At 36.1% G+C, this 19,455-nt stretch overlaps 1 protein-coding gene across 1 annotated transcript in view; it reads right to left on the bottom strand.

The window, feature by feature from the left end:
• LRBA (LPS responsive beige-like anchor protein) overlaps nt 1-19,455 on the bottom strand; it is a 383,648-nt gene that overhangs the window by 307,074 nt on the left and 57,119 nt on the right. Inside the window, 4 exon segments of the mRNA XM_032223698.1 lie at nt 1,981-2,156; nt 2,821-3,813; nt 18,657-18,849; nt 19,123-19,246. Of these exon segments, the coding sequence (XP_032079589.1) occupies nt 1,981-2,156; nt 2,821-3,813; nt 18,657-18,849; nt 19,123-19,246 (1,486 nt within the window).

Here is a 19,455-nt window from a genome sequence, read left to right as displayed (position 1 = left end):
ATGGGCTCAAAATGTTGAAGAACCAATAATGTTGGATACATGGGAGAAGATATGGGTGAGAAATGTAAAATTTACACAGGCCCAAAACCTGAGAGAAAATTTTTATAAGATGTTTTACAGATGGCATCTAGATCCCCCAAAAATGGTTTCTATGCATTTGAATTTACAATCTAAATGCTGGAGATGTGATTGTATGGACGCTACATATTTTCATATATGGTGGACTTGCAAAAAGGTTAAGGCAATCTGGATAAAAATATGATGGATTATGCAAAATGTTCTCAAAAAAAGGATAAAGTTCACCCCCCAGCTATTTTTGTTAGGTATAATTACTGACTGTACAGCAGTAGAGATTAACTTGATCTTGCACTTGATAACTGCAGCTAGATTGTTGGTGGCACAATACTGGAAGAAGGAAGATTTGCCTACTATCCAAGAATGGACATTGAAGGTCACAAACTTAGCAGAGATGGCTAAAAATCTGCATATCTTGACTATTCAAACGAGAGATATAAACGAGATTGGAAAAAATGGATTGACTATATTCAAAATAAATATGGGTCTAGGAAATTTCAGATAGCTTATGATTAAGATCAGAATTGATACAAATTGTTTATAGTTAGCCTAGCAAGGAGGAGCTAAGCTCAATTCAAAGACGTTATTAATTTTCTACTTTCTCTTTATGTATATTTTAAACTGTATTTGTTAAAGATTTATACCTTGTATTGGTTCTGGGAAGTCAGGGGGGGAAGGTTGGGGGGGTTGGGGGAGGGGGAGGGAGCGGAGTTTACTAAGTTGGAGGAGGGGTGTTGGACTTTAAGGTATTATAATTGTACATGTATACTGTTATTTTTTCTTTTTTATGTATATTGAAATGGAATTATAAATACCATAAACACAAAAGGGAGTTTGCTCTGAAGCTGAAATACACTAAGTGAATTAGAGGAAGAGTGGGAAGCAGAGGAGAGAAGAAAGATAGGAAGAGAGGGACAGGAGAGAGGGGGAGGGGGAAGATGAGGTGTACAAGGAGAAGTGGTAAGGGAAGAGAGGAGAAGGAGAAAGGAAGGGGAAGTAGAGTAGAAAATGATGGAGGGAGGAAAGGATGTAAAAAGGGGAAGGAGAGAGGGGGAAGAAAGTGTCCTATAAGGTATAAATATGGTGTATGGAGAGCGGAAGAGCCTGTTAAAGAATAACTGTTTTGTTTTTTTTGGTAGTTGATGGTAAGATGAATTGATGTAATTACTTAATAATACAACATGATATTGACTATGTAATAGTATACATGTGATTATATGCTATGAAAAATGGAAAATAAAAAAATTCTATCGTAAAAAAAATAAATGAAAAAGCACTTTTGGGACAACCATGACCTCGATGACTGAGAAACTCCATAGATATATGTAAGGTAACTTCAGATTGGACAGTTAGACAATGGTCCTTTCTATTCATATCTAATCTCTCACAGAACATTTTCTAATATTTTATTCTGTTTTTTAAATAACATCCTAATGCTCAAGGGAACATCTTGTGCAACTTCTTCTCAGTACTTCTGGGTGTTGCTGAACCTCATTTTAAAAACGCAATCATAGTGTTTCAGTAAACTAGAACAAGTTTGAAAGGAAAAAAAAGTTTACAGAATTGAATTTTGAAGAAGCATTATTTTCCTGTTCAAATAAAGTAAAGTCACAAGGAAAAATGTATAGAAAGAGTATATTTTTAATGCAATGTGATTCTTGATCCTGAACGATCCTTGAATTATATGAAAATATTATTCAATCAACACTTTAAAAAAAGATTTGACATGGGTAGCATTTCAGAAGATGCTACTGCAACTTGGTCACAAAAGGCTCCAATTCAATTTTGAGGACTCGGTTATATACAATTCATCCATTTAAAAATATAATTCAACTTTTTATTAACATACAATTTTACTGATTTTGCTTATACTATGTAAACTGCCTAAGATTTTGTAGACATTACCTTCTCCACATTTGTACATCTGTTTCTATAGAAAAGAGAAGATCCGTAAGCAAGCGCTGATGCATTTGAGACCATCGGAATTCAGGGATACGGAACATGGTAGATCTAGAATCCTTCCTCTGCCCATCTGCAGGAGTTGCTACATTTTGATCTGATGAATCATACTGCCTAGATGTCTTTGTAAACAATATATATTGAGAGAGGTAAGCCAAGATGAAGGTCACACTGACTATTTCATCTGAGTCTTAGCAGATATCTAATTCCAGGTAAAGCTGTTCATACTCTACAGGTATAGTCAATACTAATTTATAAAATCATGATTATTTGAGGACTATGCTTAAGCAGTCATATCAATTCTATATACTACTTAGCAACTATGCCACCATCTCTGCCAGCCAAGGTAAGAATAAGCAGCAGCTAGACCTTACCACATAGGGTGCATAAATTGCTGCTGCCTGTGATTTTCCTCCTTTGAGGAAGTGTGGTGTAACTTGATGATTATCCATTGGAAGGTATTTCTGCAGGAGGGAAGCACTTAGGAACATCACTTTAATTAGGAATAATGCATAAGTGATGCAAATCTTGCATGCATTCTATTTGTAAATTATTAAAACAATTTAATACAGAAAAAATATGTGACATTTTAATCTCAACCTTACAGTATTTGCAGTTAAAACATTTAATCTTTCTAGGTGACTTTACAAATCTGTTAACATTCATAATTATAACTGCCATAAAAAGTTAGCTAAGAAGACAGACATTCTTACACACACACACACAATCATGCTATCTGGTAAATATTTTTTAACTTACTTAAGTAGATAGCAGTGAAAAACCTACCTCAGAAATGGCTCTAGGAGGATGGTTTACTTCTGGATTTGCATGAGGTTTTAATTCTAATCGTTCAGTATCTGATGCAATGCTGGAAACATCAAGTCTGGCAATTTTCTTATCTGAAGCAATTATTGCTTCTGAAGTCTGTGGTTGTGTGCTATCTACAACTGTCTTGGTTTGGGGTTGATTAGCATTTTTGTCATCAATGTAATTCTCAGTGTCTGAAGTTGGCTGAGTTCTGTTTATTTCAGGACTGCTGATTTCTGGCAAGCAATCCTGCTGTTCTGTTTCCACTGATCCTTCAACAATTTCAGGTACTACTTCTATTGAAACAGGTTCTTTTGAAGAAGCAGTGCACTGCTGTACAATTGAGGTTACTTGACTATCGCACAAATCATGCTCCTCAATGGATTTTGGAACACATTGTTCTGATGTAAGTGCCAGATTAGTCTCCTCTTTTAAATCAACAAAATCTTCATCTTCCTCCACATAGACTTCTGGTGTTACATTTTCTAACATTTCTGGACTTTCTATTTCAACATTTTCTAAAGGTGATTGTGAATCACTAGTACTTATTTCTTTTTCTTCATGGTTTATTCCAATAACTTCAGCAGTATGTTCTAAGCTCTGTTTTGTCACTTGGGCTTGTAGGGGAAGATCCAAACTAGGAACTTCATCTAAATCAAGAGTTTTCTGAATATTTTCTGTTTTGTTTTTTTCTTTGTTTGTTTCTAAATTACTGTGTTCTTCAAAATCAGGTAATCGACTTTCATCCTTCAAAATGCTGTTGTTCATGCTTCTGTTTTCAGTATCAACTATAGAAGTGTCAGCTTCTTTTTTTTCAAGAAGGTGGACTTTCTCTGTAACTTCGGCAGCCTTACTAATACCTGAAACTGTTCTAATAATGGATGATGGACCAGCACTGCAGCATTCGTCTCCTTTCTCTTCATATTCCCTGAACATCCGAGAAAGGTTCTGTTTATGTATTTCAAAAGTTACCTATTAAAAACAGAAGTTGAAAATGTTTTAATTTTAAAATATTTAATGTTTACATCTTGCTATATTTCCCTAATAATGTATAGAATTGACAGAATAATTATAAATGTATGTAAATATCACAGTATCCATAAAAATCAGTTGGATAGAAATTACTATATTTTGGTCTGGTTTTAATGGAGTGAGTTTATAGGTTTTATGGATACAGTATTTTGTAAGCTACCAGATGTGGTAGAATAAAAATGCTTAAATAGATAAACCCATATCATTGTTTAGACTGAACACTTAATAATTATTTTTCTATAGTTAAGAGGTATCTCAAAATAAATCAATGTTCAATTCTAGAAGCATTTGGACTGGAAAAAGTCATATATCATGCCTTAGCAGCCACATTTCCATATCTATTTATAAGCATCCTGTACTGAACAATAGTTCTTTTAATGTATTTATTATAGGGCAACAACGACAATGTTTTTAATATTAATTCACTTATTCAGTTACAATTGGATCCTTTCTTAAACTGAGATTATTTCACGGTCCAAGCATTGCCTATATGGTTGGTGGTACTTTATGGGGTTGTTGAGAGCTGCAATATCATTATTATATTTTTATTATACAGCAAAGAAAAGAAGAGGAAGAGGCTGAGGTTGAGGTAAATCTGACTCAGAGGAACCATATCTCAGCCCTAGAGGCATAGCACCACAAGGCCTGTTGCTGCTGCTGACATTTCAACTATGGATACTGAGCACCTAGTCTGCAAACATATTACTGCAGACACATCAAAATCAAAGAGATAGAACAGTGGTTCCCAAACTTGGCAACTTTAAGACTTGTGGACTTCAACTCCCAGAATTCTCCAGCCAGCAGAGCTGGCTGGAGAATTCTAGGAGTTGAAGTCCACAAGTCTTAAAGTTGTCAAATTTGGGAACCACTGAGATAGAAAAACATCAAACTCTGTTGACAGCAATTAACCTTGCAATCAAAGCTGATTAGCCCCATCACAGTTCAGAGAGAGATTCAAGTGTATAGTATAAACACTCTACATCATTTAATTTTAAATATACAATTTTTATCTGGGAAAAATTACACATAAGAATACATCTGTGATAGCCTGGGCCTATATAAATTATCATGCCAAAACATGTCTGCCTTCTACTAACTTTAAGCCTTTATCCATGTCTGACAATATCTTTGAAAAACAGAGTTAGAATCATTTTAATTTGTAAATCATCATGCTTATACAAATTTTCTGTACATTGTGCTCCTACCACAGAATCATGACCATTCCTAGGGTATTTATGGCTCTTGAACCTCATGCTCTGAACTAAGTCTTTGCCTATCAAGGTCACCATGGATACCTTTGCCAATGTCAACCTCTGACTTAATTTATTTTGTGAACAGAACAATTTTGAAATGATAAAAAATCATGAGCAAATTCTGCCTTTTCATTGGGAATTAGAATGCATACCATTTTGTAAGAAAGGTTTCCAGGCATGTCATGTTTCAATGATATTGTTATCTGTCCAATACTGAGTTGATATCAGGCAATTCTAGCTCTCTATTTCACTCCAACATTCTTACTACTTCATCACTGTCTTATCTATAGCCAATTTTAAGTAGATATTGTAAGATAAAAATTAAAATGGAAGATTATTTTTATATTCAAGACATTTAACATGTATCTATCATACTTATTTTATTTATAATTTAAACTTCCACACTGCTATAACAATTCATGTAACAAGTAGGACACAAAATATTGTTAAGGTAGCAGGAAGCCTATGTTTTAATTTCATTGTCAATATCAGAGGAAACAAAGAAAATGATGGTAAAATAAAATCCATAGTGATCCAAATTTCACAACAGCTGTTCCTGAATCAAAAGTGAATCAGTATTTTCTCCTGGTTGCTATCATGCATTTTTCCATTTTGTTCACTCTCTCTTATCTATGTCAGCAATATATTTTTTTCATTCATCTTGACAAAGGTGCAGTGAACTGAGAGATATATAGCTCAATTTTTTTAAGATTCATTTCCCAAAGAGCTAACCTAAGCCCTGTAGAGTTTTTCATCACCTAACTTGGTATCCGCAGCCTTAAATATTCCCTTAGGCAAACAAGTTCCAGGGCAATATACTTTGACAAGGAAATTCATGGACACCTTCTTATTCAGTAACAGGGTGTGTATTCTATCCTGAATTTCTGTAAAATTGTATTGTTTAATGGATATATGAAAAGGAATAAATCACAAGTTAAAACTTGCAGAAGATTTTTTTTTGTAAAATTAGCATTTTTTAAAGTAAAAGTACATTAGTATGCACAATTTCATTTTTCTTCAGAATGCTTATAAAATTGACAAAATGGTAAGGTTTTTAGAATTATTTGGGTTAAAATATGTATGATCTTGAGTCCAGATTTCCATGAAGAACTCTCAAGGTACAGTTCAATATTCAAAGCAGATGAAGTCACTTCAAATAGTTTCACACTCAAACTACTAATCCTTTATCTATTACATCTATCCTAAAGAGCAATAGCTACAAAATCAGATTTTACATACTGTAAATGTCTTGCTACAGTTGCTTCATCAATAGTTGTAGCAACAGATTGTGACAGTTCTCTCTGAGATTGTCTTCCAGCCACTGCTGCATATTGACTACAGCAGAGTTGAAATGTTAGAAGCCTTAATTGCTTAGTATTTTGAACAGGAATTGTAAGATTGTAAAAATGAGCTGAAAGCAGTACCTCAAAAAACAACCTGGAAGAAATGTTTCTCTAGGGATGTGAACTTTGCCATTGAATGTTGTTCTCTAGAATTCACTATCTCTGCCATGAAAACACAACTTAAAGAAGAATCTGTGTCTTTCTAATTCAAAGATAAATATTACAGTGCTCTCCAGAATTCTAAAACACATAAGAGAAGTTGATTATATGATTCTTCAAATATTTTCTAATCCATAAAAATCTATGCCACAATTCATCACTACATAAAGGAAACTAGTCTTTTTTTAGAGTTTAGGCAAATCAAGAAATTATATGCAACATTTGTTAAATTTCTAACCACCAAGAAGTTATTCTGCTAGTTATTTAAAAATAACTTCAATAGATCTGGTGACCACTGAAAATGATTTGTATTGCATATTTAGTTTTTATGGAGGAAAATATGTTTGTTATTCACATTAATACATAAATAAGGTAAATGACACTTGATATTTTTGTGGCAAGACAAATGGATAGATGTCACCCATTGTTTCATATAAAAACATGTTTCTTTCAGCCTCATGCTTTAAAGGAAAATTAATGGCTTTAATTATTATCAGCATTAGATCCTGGTCCCTAATACCATTCAAACTGAGCATGACATGAATTCCGGTTGCTATGAACTTGCACCGACAATTTGAAACCTATTATGTTAGCCAAGGGAATTTCACATGTACCTTATCTTTAATTTTGTATTTCCCTTTAGGAATTTGCAACTGTGCAACTGATAATTTAGAATTAATTACTAGGTATTGCTTTAAATTAGCAAACTAAAAGACCATTCATTAATCTTCACAACCATGTGATACCTAATCTATAGCTATTTGCAACATTTGGAAAGCTCGTCTATGCACTACCAGTTAGGACAGTTTCAAGCTAATAAGTACAAGATTCCCTGTACCATTAATTTTAACTTAATTTGACATTCAGCTCACTAATTGCTAGACAGAAAGATTAGAGTGCACTATAGAAAAGCTATGATGATATATTTGGCACTAGAATCGGAGTATAAAAATGATAAAAAGTTAGCTGTTTATAATTATTTCATTTTTGTTATTCACTGTATCTTTAGTGTATATCACATCAAAGATGAAGTCAAGGTTCAAGGCAAAAGAAGACTGGGAATTCATGTAAGCAAAAGAACATTAATTTTGTGAGGTTTGCTTTAATTTTACAAGATTTCCTGGAAATTAACTTGTGTGCTACAAATCGCCATTAATAATTACTATTCATAATTCCAGAAAAAGTTTTTTATTTTTTATCTTAATGAGAGCTTTATTGACCTGTTTTTCTACCCTCCTAGGAGCAATGCTAACAGCTCAGACCTGGAAACTCTCCATACCATTCAGAAAACAAATCAAATTTGACTGTAGGCACCAATACCTGCTGATACCAATCCGAAGGAATCAGTCAAAAAGAAACTGAGGTCCTATATACACAAAAGCTTGGCATTTTCCCCAACATAACAAATCATTTAGCCCCCATACTGGCAACCTACTTATTATACAGATCAAAAGACTGTTTTAAGTCCCAACATTGAATTTAACTGTCAGAACACAAAAGAAGTTATGTTTACCATTATTATTGTAAAATAGTTTAACTGACAAGATTAGTTGTATCATTTTTAAGATGTGTGTTATGGGAAATTATTTTCAAGACAATAAAGCCTATCACATCTGTCAATTATGTTTTTCACAGAAATAATATGTTCTATAAACACTGCCAAAGTAGTGAAATACAGGCAAGCATTTGTATTTCAGTGATACTGTACTTCCACAATGTATTCCAGTCCTGAGTTATATCCACTCAAACCTGTAAGTTACGTGTTGATATTATGTATTAAAATCATGGAACAATAGTAATTTTAATTAAGTGTTTAAAATTTAACTCTGAGAGTATATGATAGATCAATATTAATAGCGGCTAAGCTGGTCTAAATCTATAAAAGATAAAAGTTCACCTGGGAGCTCTATTGTCAGTATTTTGTGTGATGTTCCATTTTTTTAAGAACTGGAATAGATTTACACAAAAAATTACAAACAAATATTATGAGAAGATGCTGAGAGAAATGGGAACATTCAGCCTTGAAAAGAGAATATGAATGGGACAGGATGGGAGAGAGAGAGCTACAGTCGCACTCTTCTATTATATAGTTTTTAATGTAAGAAGACAATAAGGATGTGGAGTAATAAATTTAAGACATTATAGAGTATTTTAGAGATCTTCCTGGTGACAAAAGTGGTGATGGCACTATCAGGAAGTGCTGAGGTTTCTTTTCCGTGTTTGTGTGTGTGTGTGTGTGTGTGTGTGTGTGTGTGTGTGTGTGAATAAACAGGCGGCATTCTGACAGATTAGCTTTAATTTGCATTCCTGCTCTTAGAAAAAGATTGTACTCAGTACCATAACACCATAATTCTTTCAATGTCTTTAGTGATAGTGTCTAATTTCAGTATGTTCATTATATAAAGATAACACTCGAACTATTATCAATGCAGCTGTTGGGGATTCTAACCTGCACACACTAATGGGGAAGAAATAATGGAGAAGAATAATGGAGAAGAAATATAGTGTACATATGCTTTATTATAAACTATGTGACATATGTGTCAGGGAAGTGACATTGTACAAATGGCATTCAAAGCATGGGTTTCCCAAAACTAGTATTAACATGCTTATGTAAGAGTGGGCCTTCAATGAATTTGTAGAATATTAACTAAAAGATATCAAAACAACCAGTATCATTAGCATAGAATGCTCCATGTGAGATGGGTACAATAGCTAATTACAACAATCCCTGCCTGGAGCAGCAATGTGAAATTAGTATCAGTGAGGGGATTTCATACATCAAATTTTAAGATACACAGCAGCTTCATATACATGTTAAGATAGCAGGGAAGAGTGGAGTCCTATGGCACCCCATAAAACAGCATTACCAGACTGATCTCTCATCCCCAATACTATACACTGAATCTGCCCATTGAATAAGGATCAGAACCATGGTATAACAAGACCTCCAATGTCCAATCCCACTCCAGTAAAATACTATGCTCAATGATATTGAAAGCTACTGAGAAATCTAAAAAGACTACACACAAAAAGCTGCCCTGCCCCATCCAAGTCCTGTCATGTCAGTCAGGAGAGCAAACAATGTTATCTAAATTATGAGAGTGTTTTTGTTTTTTGACAGAACCCAAATTGTGTGAATTTTGTTTGGTGTTTGTTTTTACAAAGGGAGAAAGTACCATACTTTTCGGACTATAAGATGCACTGGACCATAAGATGCACATTAGCTTTAAAGGAGGAAAACAAGCAAAAAAAATCTGCCTCTGCCTCTCCACATCCATCCAGCATTCATCTGGCTAGTGTCCTTGCAGCAAATAGCCTAGCTTCAGCACGTTATTGCAGCTCCAGCATGTGGCTTGTCAGGGCTCCCCTCTATTGCGCCCACCACCGGTCAACTGAGCCGAGCTGCTGCTGCTGCTAGGGAATGATGGAGCCTTTGCTGCCGAGCAGCTGATTGGCGGTTAAATCAGCCTCCTGGAATACCAATCCGTTGTTCTATATGGCGGAGATCCCACCTATCGTTGCCGTTCGCCACCTATCGCCACCACTCTGGATTGATGGTGGTGGGGAATGGTGGGGACCCCCACCATCTAGAACAGAACATATTCTGGGAGGCCGATCTAATTGTCAATCAGCTGCTCAGCAGCGAAGGCTCCAGTGGTCCCCGGCAGTGGTGAACAGCAGCAGCAGTGACGGGCAGCGGTGGCAAACACCACCGCCACACTAACCTCCCCCCCCCAATATTCATTCTATAAGATGCACAGACATTTCCACCTACTTTTTTGGGGCGGGGGGAAGGTATGTCTTATAGTGTGAAAAATTCAATATGTTGTACATGCAATACAGTTTATTATATTTTACCAGTAAGGACAAGTATAGTAGGACTGCCCATCCACATAAGCTAAAATAGAAGATATTACTTGCTATCCAAACAGACTGTTCTATGTTGCCCCATTAACTTCTAAGAGGTTTTGGTGTTTTATGAATCTATTTTGAGAGTAAGGAGAAGTTTGGCTGCATTGCAACAATTTCCCAAAGTAGCAAATTTCCATTTATTTGGGGGCTAAATAAATATACTTGTGTTTGATGATTTTATCACCTAGAAGTGGTTGAGTATCACATAGTTTCTAGCAAATGCCATACTAGTATGGATTGAATTTTCATAGAAATATTTAAAATGTTTCTTTCTATAGTTACAATTATAGTTCAGTAGCTCCCTACATAACATTTTCTTATTGCACAAAATTAACTAAATCTGTATTATTCTTTAATATCCAGTTTAAACATTTCTTTCACAAGTCATATTTAATTATATATCTTATATTGTTTAGCCATTCCAGTACAATATAACCTGACATTTTTTCATACTTTCTATTTGTATCTTTTCTTCTGCTCCTCATATATGCTTCAAATAACTCCCATGAAACAACAGCAATTGCTCATATATTTTTTTAGACACATAAAAACATATGAGAAATTTCTCTTTTCCCCTTAGGTGCATTTAACTAAAATTGTAAGGACCTTTTGAAAATTATATAGCTTAAGGGTCACTAGCGTATTTTTAGTGTGCTCTGTTATTTCTTTATTTTTTCACTTTATATTCAATACTTCCCTTATTCTATTTTGAAATTAATATTGGGTGTTTTACATTTTGACTAATCACTTCATTTTAGACAGCATAATTAAAATATATCAATCCGAAAATATATATTAAATGATAAAAGTCAACATATGTAAGCAGGAACTTCTGATGCTGTAGAAAGTTTGGTGGGGGGACTCCTGCAGATATATTGATGGGAAAATGCATTTTTACAGTCAATGGGGTTAACCCTCTAAGAATATGGGATAGCTGTTTAAGTCAAGAGTTATATGTTAATTGTTTTCCATTATTTTTCCAATCATGGCTCAAAGTTTTATTCTTATTTTACAAGAGTGTTTTCATGTTTTAAATTCTGAAGATTTATATGCATTCTGATCCTACTGATCCTACTGCCTATATTGTGATTGGTCTCATTCAAATGATTTGTCTTATTCGAGACAACGATGAATCTGCATACGGACGGGAGGTTGAACAACTAGCCTTGTGGTGCAATCAGAGCAATCTTGAACTAAATACACTGAATACAGTAAAAATGGTGGTAGATTTTAGGAGAAACCTTCCTATACTATCACCTCTTACAATACTAGACAACACAGTATCAACAGTAGAGGCCTTCAACTTTCTAGGTTCTATCATATCTCAAGACTTAAAATGGACACTGAATATCAAAAATGTCATCAATAAAGCACAACAAAGAATGTTCTTTCTGTGCCAACTCAGAAAGTTCAAACTGCCAAAGAGTTACTGATTCTGTTCTACAGAGGAATTATTGAGCCTGTTATTTGCACCTCTATAACTGTTTGGTTTGGCTCTGCAACCAAACAAGACAGACAGACTTCAATGGATAATTAGAACTGCAGAAAAAACAATTGCTACCAACCTGCCTTCCATTGAAAACCTGTATACTGCACGAGTCAAAAAGAGTGCTGTGAAAATGATTACAGACCCCTCACATCATGGACATAAATGTTCAACTTCTACCCTCTAAATGACACTATAGGGCACGGTTCCACCACAAAACCGCGATGCCCTTATCCGCGCCGACATAAGTGCGGAGGCAAATCCGCGGCGTCCGAAGCGCTAAGAAAAAAACGACCCTACCGCCGCGACAACAGCGCGGTGACAGAAGGGCGTTCTACATGCTTCGTTCTTTGCCTCCAAAGGTAGCCCTCCTCCTCCAGCTGACAGCGGCAGCGGGCACGGGGCAAAGCGGGCTGCCCAGCAGCAGCAGCCTGTGGGAAGGGTCCAGCTCAGCCGCGGGGGGCAGCAGGAAGCGGAGGACGCGGCAGCGGCGGCGGCTGAGGCTCTCCCGGGCCGGCGAAGCGGGCTTGCCCGGCAGAGGCAGGCTGCCCTCTTCTTCCTCAACAACATCTCCTTGGACGGGCGGCCTCCGCCGCCGGCACCTCCCCCGGAGGAAGAGGCAGGGTGGGCGGCGGTGGCGGCTGAGGCTCTCCCGGGGCCGGCGAAGCGGGCTTGCCCGGTGGCGGCGGCCGCCCATCCAAGGAGATGTTGTTGAGGAAGAAGAGGGCAGCCTGCCTCTGCCGGGCAAGCCCGCTTCGCCGGCCCGGGAGAGCCTCAGCCGCCGCCGCTGCTGCGTCCTCCTCCGCCGCCAGCGTCGGCGGCCCTGCTCGGGCCCCCCGCGGGCTTCCTGCTGCCCCCCATGGCTGTGCTGGACCCTTCCCGCAGCCTGCTGCTGCTGGGCAGCCCACTTTGCCCCGTGCCCGCTGCCGCTGTCAGCTGGAGGAGGAGGGCTACCTTTGGAGGGAAAGAACGAAGTATGTAGAATGCCCTTCTGTCGCCGCGCTGTTGTCCCCGTGGTGATGACGCGCGGTGATGACGTCGCGACTTTAGCGATGCGATTTAATCTCCGCTATTTTGCGTAGCGCGGTTTTGTCGTGCCACGATAGGGCACTGCACACCAGAACAATTAGACACAAGGACAGTTTTTTCCCCCGAATGCCATCACTCTGCTAAACAACTAATTCCCACAACATTGTGATACTATTTACTAAGACTGTATTACTATTATTCTTCTCTTCCTTCCTAGTACCTATCTCTTCCCACTTATGACTATAACCATGTTGCTTCTATCTTTAAATTTTATATTGTTTTATTTTTCCTAGTATAATTTGATTGTTTATTATTAACCTATGACTATCACTAAGTGTGGTATCTTATGATTCGTGATGATTCTGTTTTATTTTTTTAAGTACACTGAGAACATATCTACCAAAGGCAAAGTCCTTGTGTGTCCAATCACACAAGGCAAATCAAGAATTCTATACTATTCTATAAGAACATCCCAGGCCTTCAATGTCTGCCATTTTCAAACTATGTGGCTAATCTACACATTTCAAGATTCAGCCATCCTCCTTTCATATCTTCAGACTCTTTAATCTTTCCCCATAATTCAATACAACCAAAAAATCATTTCTGCTGGTCTTCTCTTTTCAATTTGTTTGCATCTGCAAGCCTGGGCATGTTAAGTAAATAACTATATAATTCAACTTAATTTTATGAACATCAGTGTCACTGAGTAATAATATTTGCCATTTATTCAATGTTATACTTTGCCAAAACATTAAATAGAAATCTAAAGTTTATCCCTTGTTTTAATTTATTGCATTTGAATTCTCAATTCTTAGGGACTAAGTAATTTCTAACTTAAAATTGCATGTGACATAAATTACTGTATCTATAAGCATTTTAAAAAGAAGCCGAAAACACCAGCCTGAAGATGGCGAGGGCAGATTTTGCATGGTATTTCATAGACTCCTTGGTTTTCTAGCTGCAATATACATAGGACAAACGAACAGGAGAATAAATGCACGCATCGCAGAACACAAGAATGCAGTAAGAAAAAAAGAAAAAACTTCCTCCCTTTTCCAGCACCTTAAAGCTAAAGAACATGAAATTAATTTTGAAGGAACCAGGTTAATCTCCAAAACAGAACACTTCAACAAAAGAATAATTATGGAAGCTATCAAAATAGAGAAACACCCCCCACAACATGAATAAATGTGACGATACCTCCCGCCTATCAGACATCTGGAAACCAACCCTAGTCAACAAATGAGCCCCACCCACCATCCAGGCCGTTACAACACGAAACAACAATGGACACACAGCCAGCACCAATCAACCAATCATGATACAACCACACAACCAATTATGCCACTTATTGAAACAAAGCCAGCACTCCACACACACATACCAAGATTTATAGAAAGACGGCAGCTCCAATCACACTTTAAGCCCAAAACCCAGCCTGAAGATGGCGAGTGAGACCTTGCTGAAACGTTGCTAAGACAATCTCAATCTTACACAGGAAAAGACTCGAATACAACAAGACCAGCATACCTACACCAGCGTTCCCTCTAAGCTGCGCACGTGAGCGGCCGCGCAGGTAACAAAGAAAAACCACGCACAAGTTTCAAAGTGCAGCACAGTGTTTTTTAATGCCTTTAAATGTGACTGAAAATATCCCCCTTCCCTCCCTTATGAACTCTGATTTCTGATTGGTGAAATCAAGGCAGACTCTGCCTGGAGATTGATGACGCTGCAGAAGGGAGAATTCCCATTGGTCCTCTGGGGCTTCGTCAGTTCCTGGGAGAACGGGATTCGCTGGTTGTAGCCTGCGTTTCTCTGCATCATCCGGGGTTTCTCAGGCATTGCCTCGTCTGAAGCCCCGTTCTGGGCTCAGACGGAAGCAGCGTGGGATTGGACTGCCTGAGCCAAAGGGGTCCACGGGATCTTGAGACTTGATTTTTGAGCAGTACCAATCCTTTCCACTCTTTCCTTTTCCTTTCTGTCGTCCTTCTAACTTCCTTTCTTTTTCCTTTCCTTTCTCTTTGCCTTTCCTTTTCCATTTCCTTTTCTTTCTCCTTTCCTTTCCTTTTTCCTTTCTTTTCTCTTTTCCTTTCCTTCTTTTCCTTTTCCTTTCCTTCTTTTCCATTTCCTTTTCTTTCTCCTTTCCTTTCTCTTTTCCTTTCCTTCTTTTCCATTTCCTTTCCTTTTTCCTTTCCTTTCTCTTTTCCTTTCCTTTCTTCTTTCCCATTTCCTTTCCTTCTTTTCTATTTCCTTTCTCTTTTCCTTTCCTTTCTCCTTTCCTTTCCTTCTTTTCCATTTCCTTTCCTTTCTCCTTTCCTTTCTTCTTTCCCATTTCCTTTCCTTTTTCCTTTCCTTCTTTTCTATTTCCTTTCTCTTTTCCTTTCCTTTCTCCTTTCCTTTCCTTTTTCCTTTCCTTCTTTCCCATTTCCTTTCCTTTTTCCTTTCCTTCTTTTCTATTTCCTTTCCTTTTCTTGTTTCCCATTTTCTTTCCTTTCCCTCCCCCTCCCCTCCCTTCCTTCCTGGGGGTCTGGGGGAGAGAGAGGGCACCCTTTTCCTCCTTGCCCCCCTCCCAACATCTGCTCTGATGGCAATTATGGCTAAAAAAAATTCAGGTGCTCAGGCATGAAAATGTGCTTCTCGAACACTATACTTTTCCGCACACACTGAAAAAAAATTAGAGGGAACATTGACCTACACCCGTGAAAATCTACGAACACACACACACACACACACACACACACACACACACACAATTAATTAATTTTGGTATTTAAATTAATTATCCAAGTTACTTCAAAATATATTTTCAAAAAATAAATTCACTTTAAGAAGTTACAAGGATTTAGCAAAAGTAAAGAAGAAATAAACATGCTCAAAAGTGAAGAAATGACAATAGAAATAGCTTCTATCTGGGTTCTTTTGTGGTTAATTCTGCTCAGGACTAATACAGAGACTAGGCAGAAAAATCAAGTTATTTTATACACTATATAATGAAAAGGGCAGAAATGAGAGGTAGGAAAGATATAAAAAAATACTGAATCTTTTTTTAATCAGAGCATTACAACAGGCTTTAACTATAATAGGATTATGTACACCTTCAAATCCTGGGAGCAAAAGAAACCTAGGTAGTGCAATTATGCCACAAAAGCCATCACTGCTTATAAAGCGTAGTACTGCAGTTGGAAAAGAGGCTACAGTGACAAACGGCTTGCCTGCTACAAAGGTGGCAGGAAATCTATCAAACTGGACAATAAAATTGCAATTGAGTTTCTTTGGCTTTTTATAGCAGCTCCATGTATCTTGATGTGCAGCTCTGCAAAATCTATCCAATTTTGCAATACTAGTTCTTTCTACACAAGCTCTTCACCAAAAAAAAAGTACACAATAGAGTATGAATAGACAGTGGCTGATGCATAAATGAAATAGAGCTGAAATATAAATTAAAGCATACAAAATTTGTAAAATTACTCTGACTCAGTTTAAGGAAATTTTGTCTTATGAACTTGAGCATATTGAAACAGTAAAAAAAAAGCTTACTTATTCAAACTAACACTTCCAGAAAATTCAGAATTCAGTAACAATTATTAAGAAAGTTTTGAGAATCTTTGTCTTCAGAACATTTACAGAGAAATTTAATTAAAACAGGTTATTTTATTACTAATTTTAAATGCTACTCTAGAAAAACAATGACAGTTTTAACAATATATGTTGCAACACTGAGGTAGATAAATCTTAGTTCATGCAGGTGATATGTCACAGGGATAATTAAAGTGAATTAACCTGAATTCAACATCACATGTCACCCTACTCTTGCATTGTTAAGACCGAAATGTAGAAACAGTGGCTGATTTAACCCACAGGACTAGTGGTTGAGACACCATATTTCTCTATTATAAATTGACTAAATAATGAACTCTGGCAATAAACATCTTCTTATCCTTAAACTGGTCCCATCATCACTTAGCCATCCCACTTTACATCTGACTGGAAGCAAACCTGGCTGAAAGTGACATGTAGAGACCGAGTCTCAAATGAGTATAAAAATACATAAACTAGTAATGAAAACAGTATTCTTAACAAAAGCTATTTTTTATAATTTTACTGGACTGAAAAATTAAGTGATAAACTTAATATTAATTTAAATAATAATTTCCTAGGTCAGAATACGAATATATCAACTATCAAAATCTATGTAATGCAGAAATTGAAAAGTGTTGTTTCTTATAGCATTTATATGCTATGTATATACTACATGACACACATATACACGTATGTATATATGTATGTTCTAATTGGCAGCTATTCATATAAGATCATTTTATGTCAAAACAGTGCAGTCCCAAATTTATATCTAGAGTTATTAGCAATGTTAATATTTATTTTCCTACAAATATCTATGAATTCATAAGCAAATGTTCATGTTGGAACATTTGGTATGAGGTGTATGGAAATATTTAATCAATGTTAAATTGATGTCAGGTGTCCAGTACCAAACCTAATTTAAAAATTAATAGTTGTATATTAATGGTGGAAAAAATAGCTTTATAAATAAAAGTTATTATGAACAAAACAGGAGGGAAAAGTGCACTAGAAAACCATTATCTTCTCTATAAACTATACACAATTTAAGAAAATTATTAATGTTAATTTCAACCCTCTACAATTCAAAAGAATAAATTGCAAATTAAATATTAATCCAGAATCTTAATTATCAAACATAATTCATAAACACCTTTTAAACACAATCTATGTAAGTAAAATCATAATCTGGAAAGAGAGTATCTGTTGTTTCACTTTATAAATATGATGGTCTCATAAGACATTGACATCCACATAGCTTAAAGAACATTTTTTGTACCTGAACTGTGCTGTCAACACACCAGGTGTCCATAATTCATGGTGTAACAGGAGGCAAAAATCTCTTTATTTTTCTTACATTGTAAATCCCCATATGGAAATCCACCCAGAATCATATTAAAAATGTTTGGGGGAATAGAAGAAGGAACCACCGTGGCAGCCATTGCAACTTTATTCTAAAATCTATGTCTAGTTGAAAAAAGGTTACCTCCATTATAAAAAAATTCTTTCCATCACAATTTTATTATAGTTGCAAATATATATATATTAGTAGTAGTAGGAATATTATTTTATTTCTTATTCAAGAAGAAACCTTCTTCCAACAACCTTTCCTCTCTTTGTTTGGATAGAAATAGTCTTTGCTTCAGTTTTATCAATAATTTGTTGCTCAACCTCTCCATAAAAGAAAAGGGCTTTATTCTAAAGTAGAAATAGGCAAGGTGCGCCACCTTGTGTTTCAAATTTATATGGTTTAACTGCACAGTTAGTTAATAATAAAACAAAGTTTTCTGAACATAAAATTAGCTATTCTCATACCAAACTGGTGCATGAAATTACACAAGCATTGCACTAAATATTTTTAAACATTCCTTTATGGAATATTGACACCTTCCCTTATTTTGTTCTCTCTAGTTAATTTCAGTGAAACTTTTGTTTTTGCTAAACTCACCAAATTGCCCTTCAAAGTTCTTTAAAAAATTCTTTAAAAATCAGAATTAGAATTGTTTTTGCATAACTCACCTTTGAATGTGTAATTGCTAGGGTATCCACCCAAACACGCCAGCCACCCCATTCATACTTGATTGCATGATAAAGTAGAATTCGAAAAATGGCATACACCATTTCTGTTAACTTCTGTTCATCAGAGCTTTGGGGATTAAAATAGCAAAGGGAAAGCATCCATTCCTGCCACACAGAACACTGCAGTAAACTTCTGAAAAATTGCAAACACAAATTGAAAATTAACTTTGAAGAAATCAGGAAAATACAATTTAAAGACAACTGAGATCTATCTTAAACACCAACAGGAATTAATGAGATTAATAAACACTTGATTCAGCTAGCAATTGAATAAACCATGTGAAGAATTTGAGACCAGTTCTTAGCTTAAAAACAATTTTTAATCATGCAGCTTGAAGTAATAGTTTTTAAAGATACATTATAATATATCTTTATATATATTATAATATATATATTATGATCTTACCTCCTATTCTCTCTGCTGCTATTAAAAAGCTTAATCATGTCTGATAGGAAGATTCGGTGGACTTCCAGGGTTTCTGAGCATGGTGGGGAATTACGTAGTAAAACAGCAATAACTTTCAGAATCTCTGGAAGACATAACAATTTTAAAAATCAACATGAAAAAGGCAGATTTACTTAAGAAACATGTTACTAACTTAATAACTGCTATGATTCACTTAACAGTGGCAAGAAAGATTGTAAAATAGCAGTGGACTTATATACCGCTTCATAGGCCTTTCAGGCCTCTCTAAGCGGTTTACAGAGAGTCAGCATATTGCCCCCAACAACAATCTGG

Source organism: Thamnophis elegans, chromosome 9 (genome assembly GCF_009769535.1).
Source record: "Thamnophis elegans isolate rThaEle1 chromosome 9, rThaEle1.pri, whole genome shotgun sequence".
Classification (NCBI taxonomy): Eukaryota; Metazoa; Chordata; class Lepidosauria; order Squamata; family Colubridae; genus Thamnophis; species Thamnophis elegans.
Note: the sequence above shows the minus strand (reverse complement) of the source record. Positions and strands in the feature narration are given on the sequence as shown.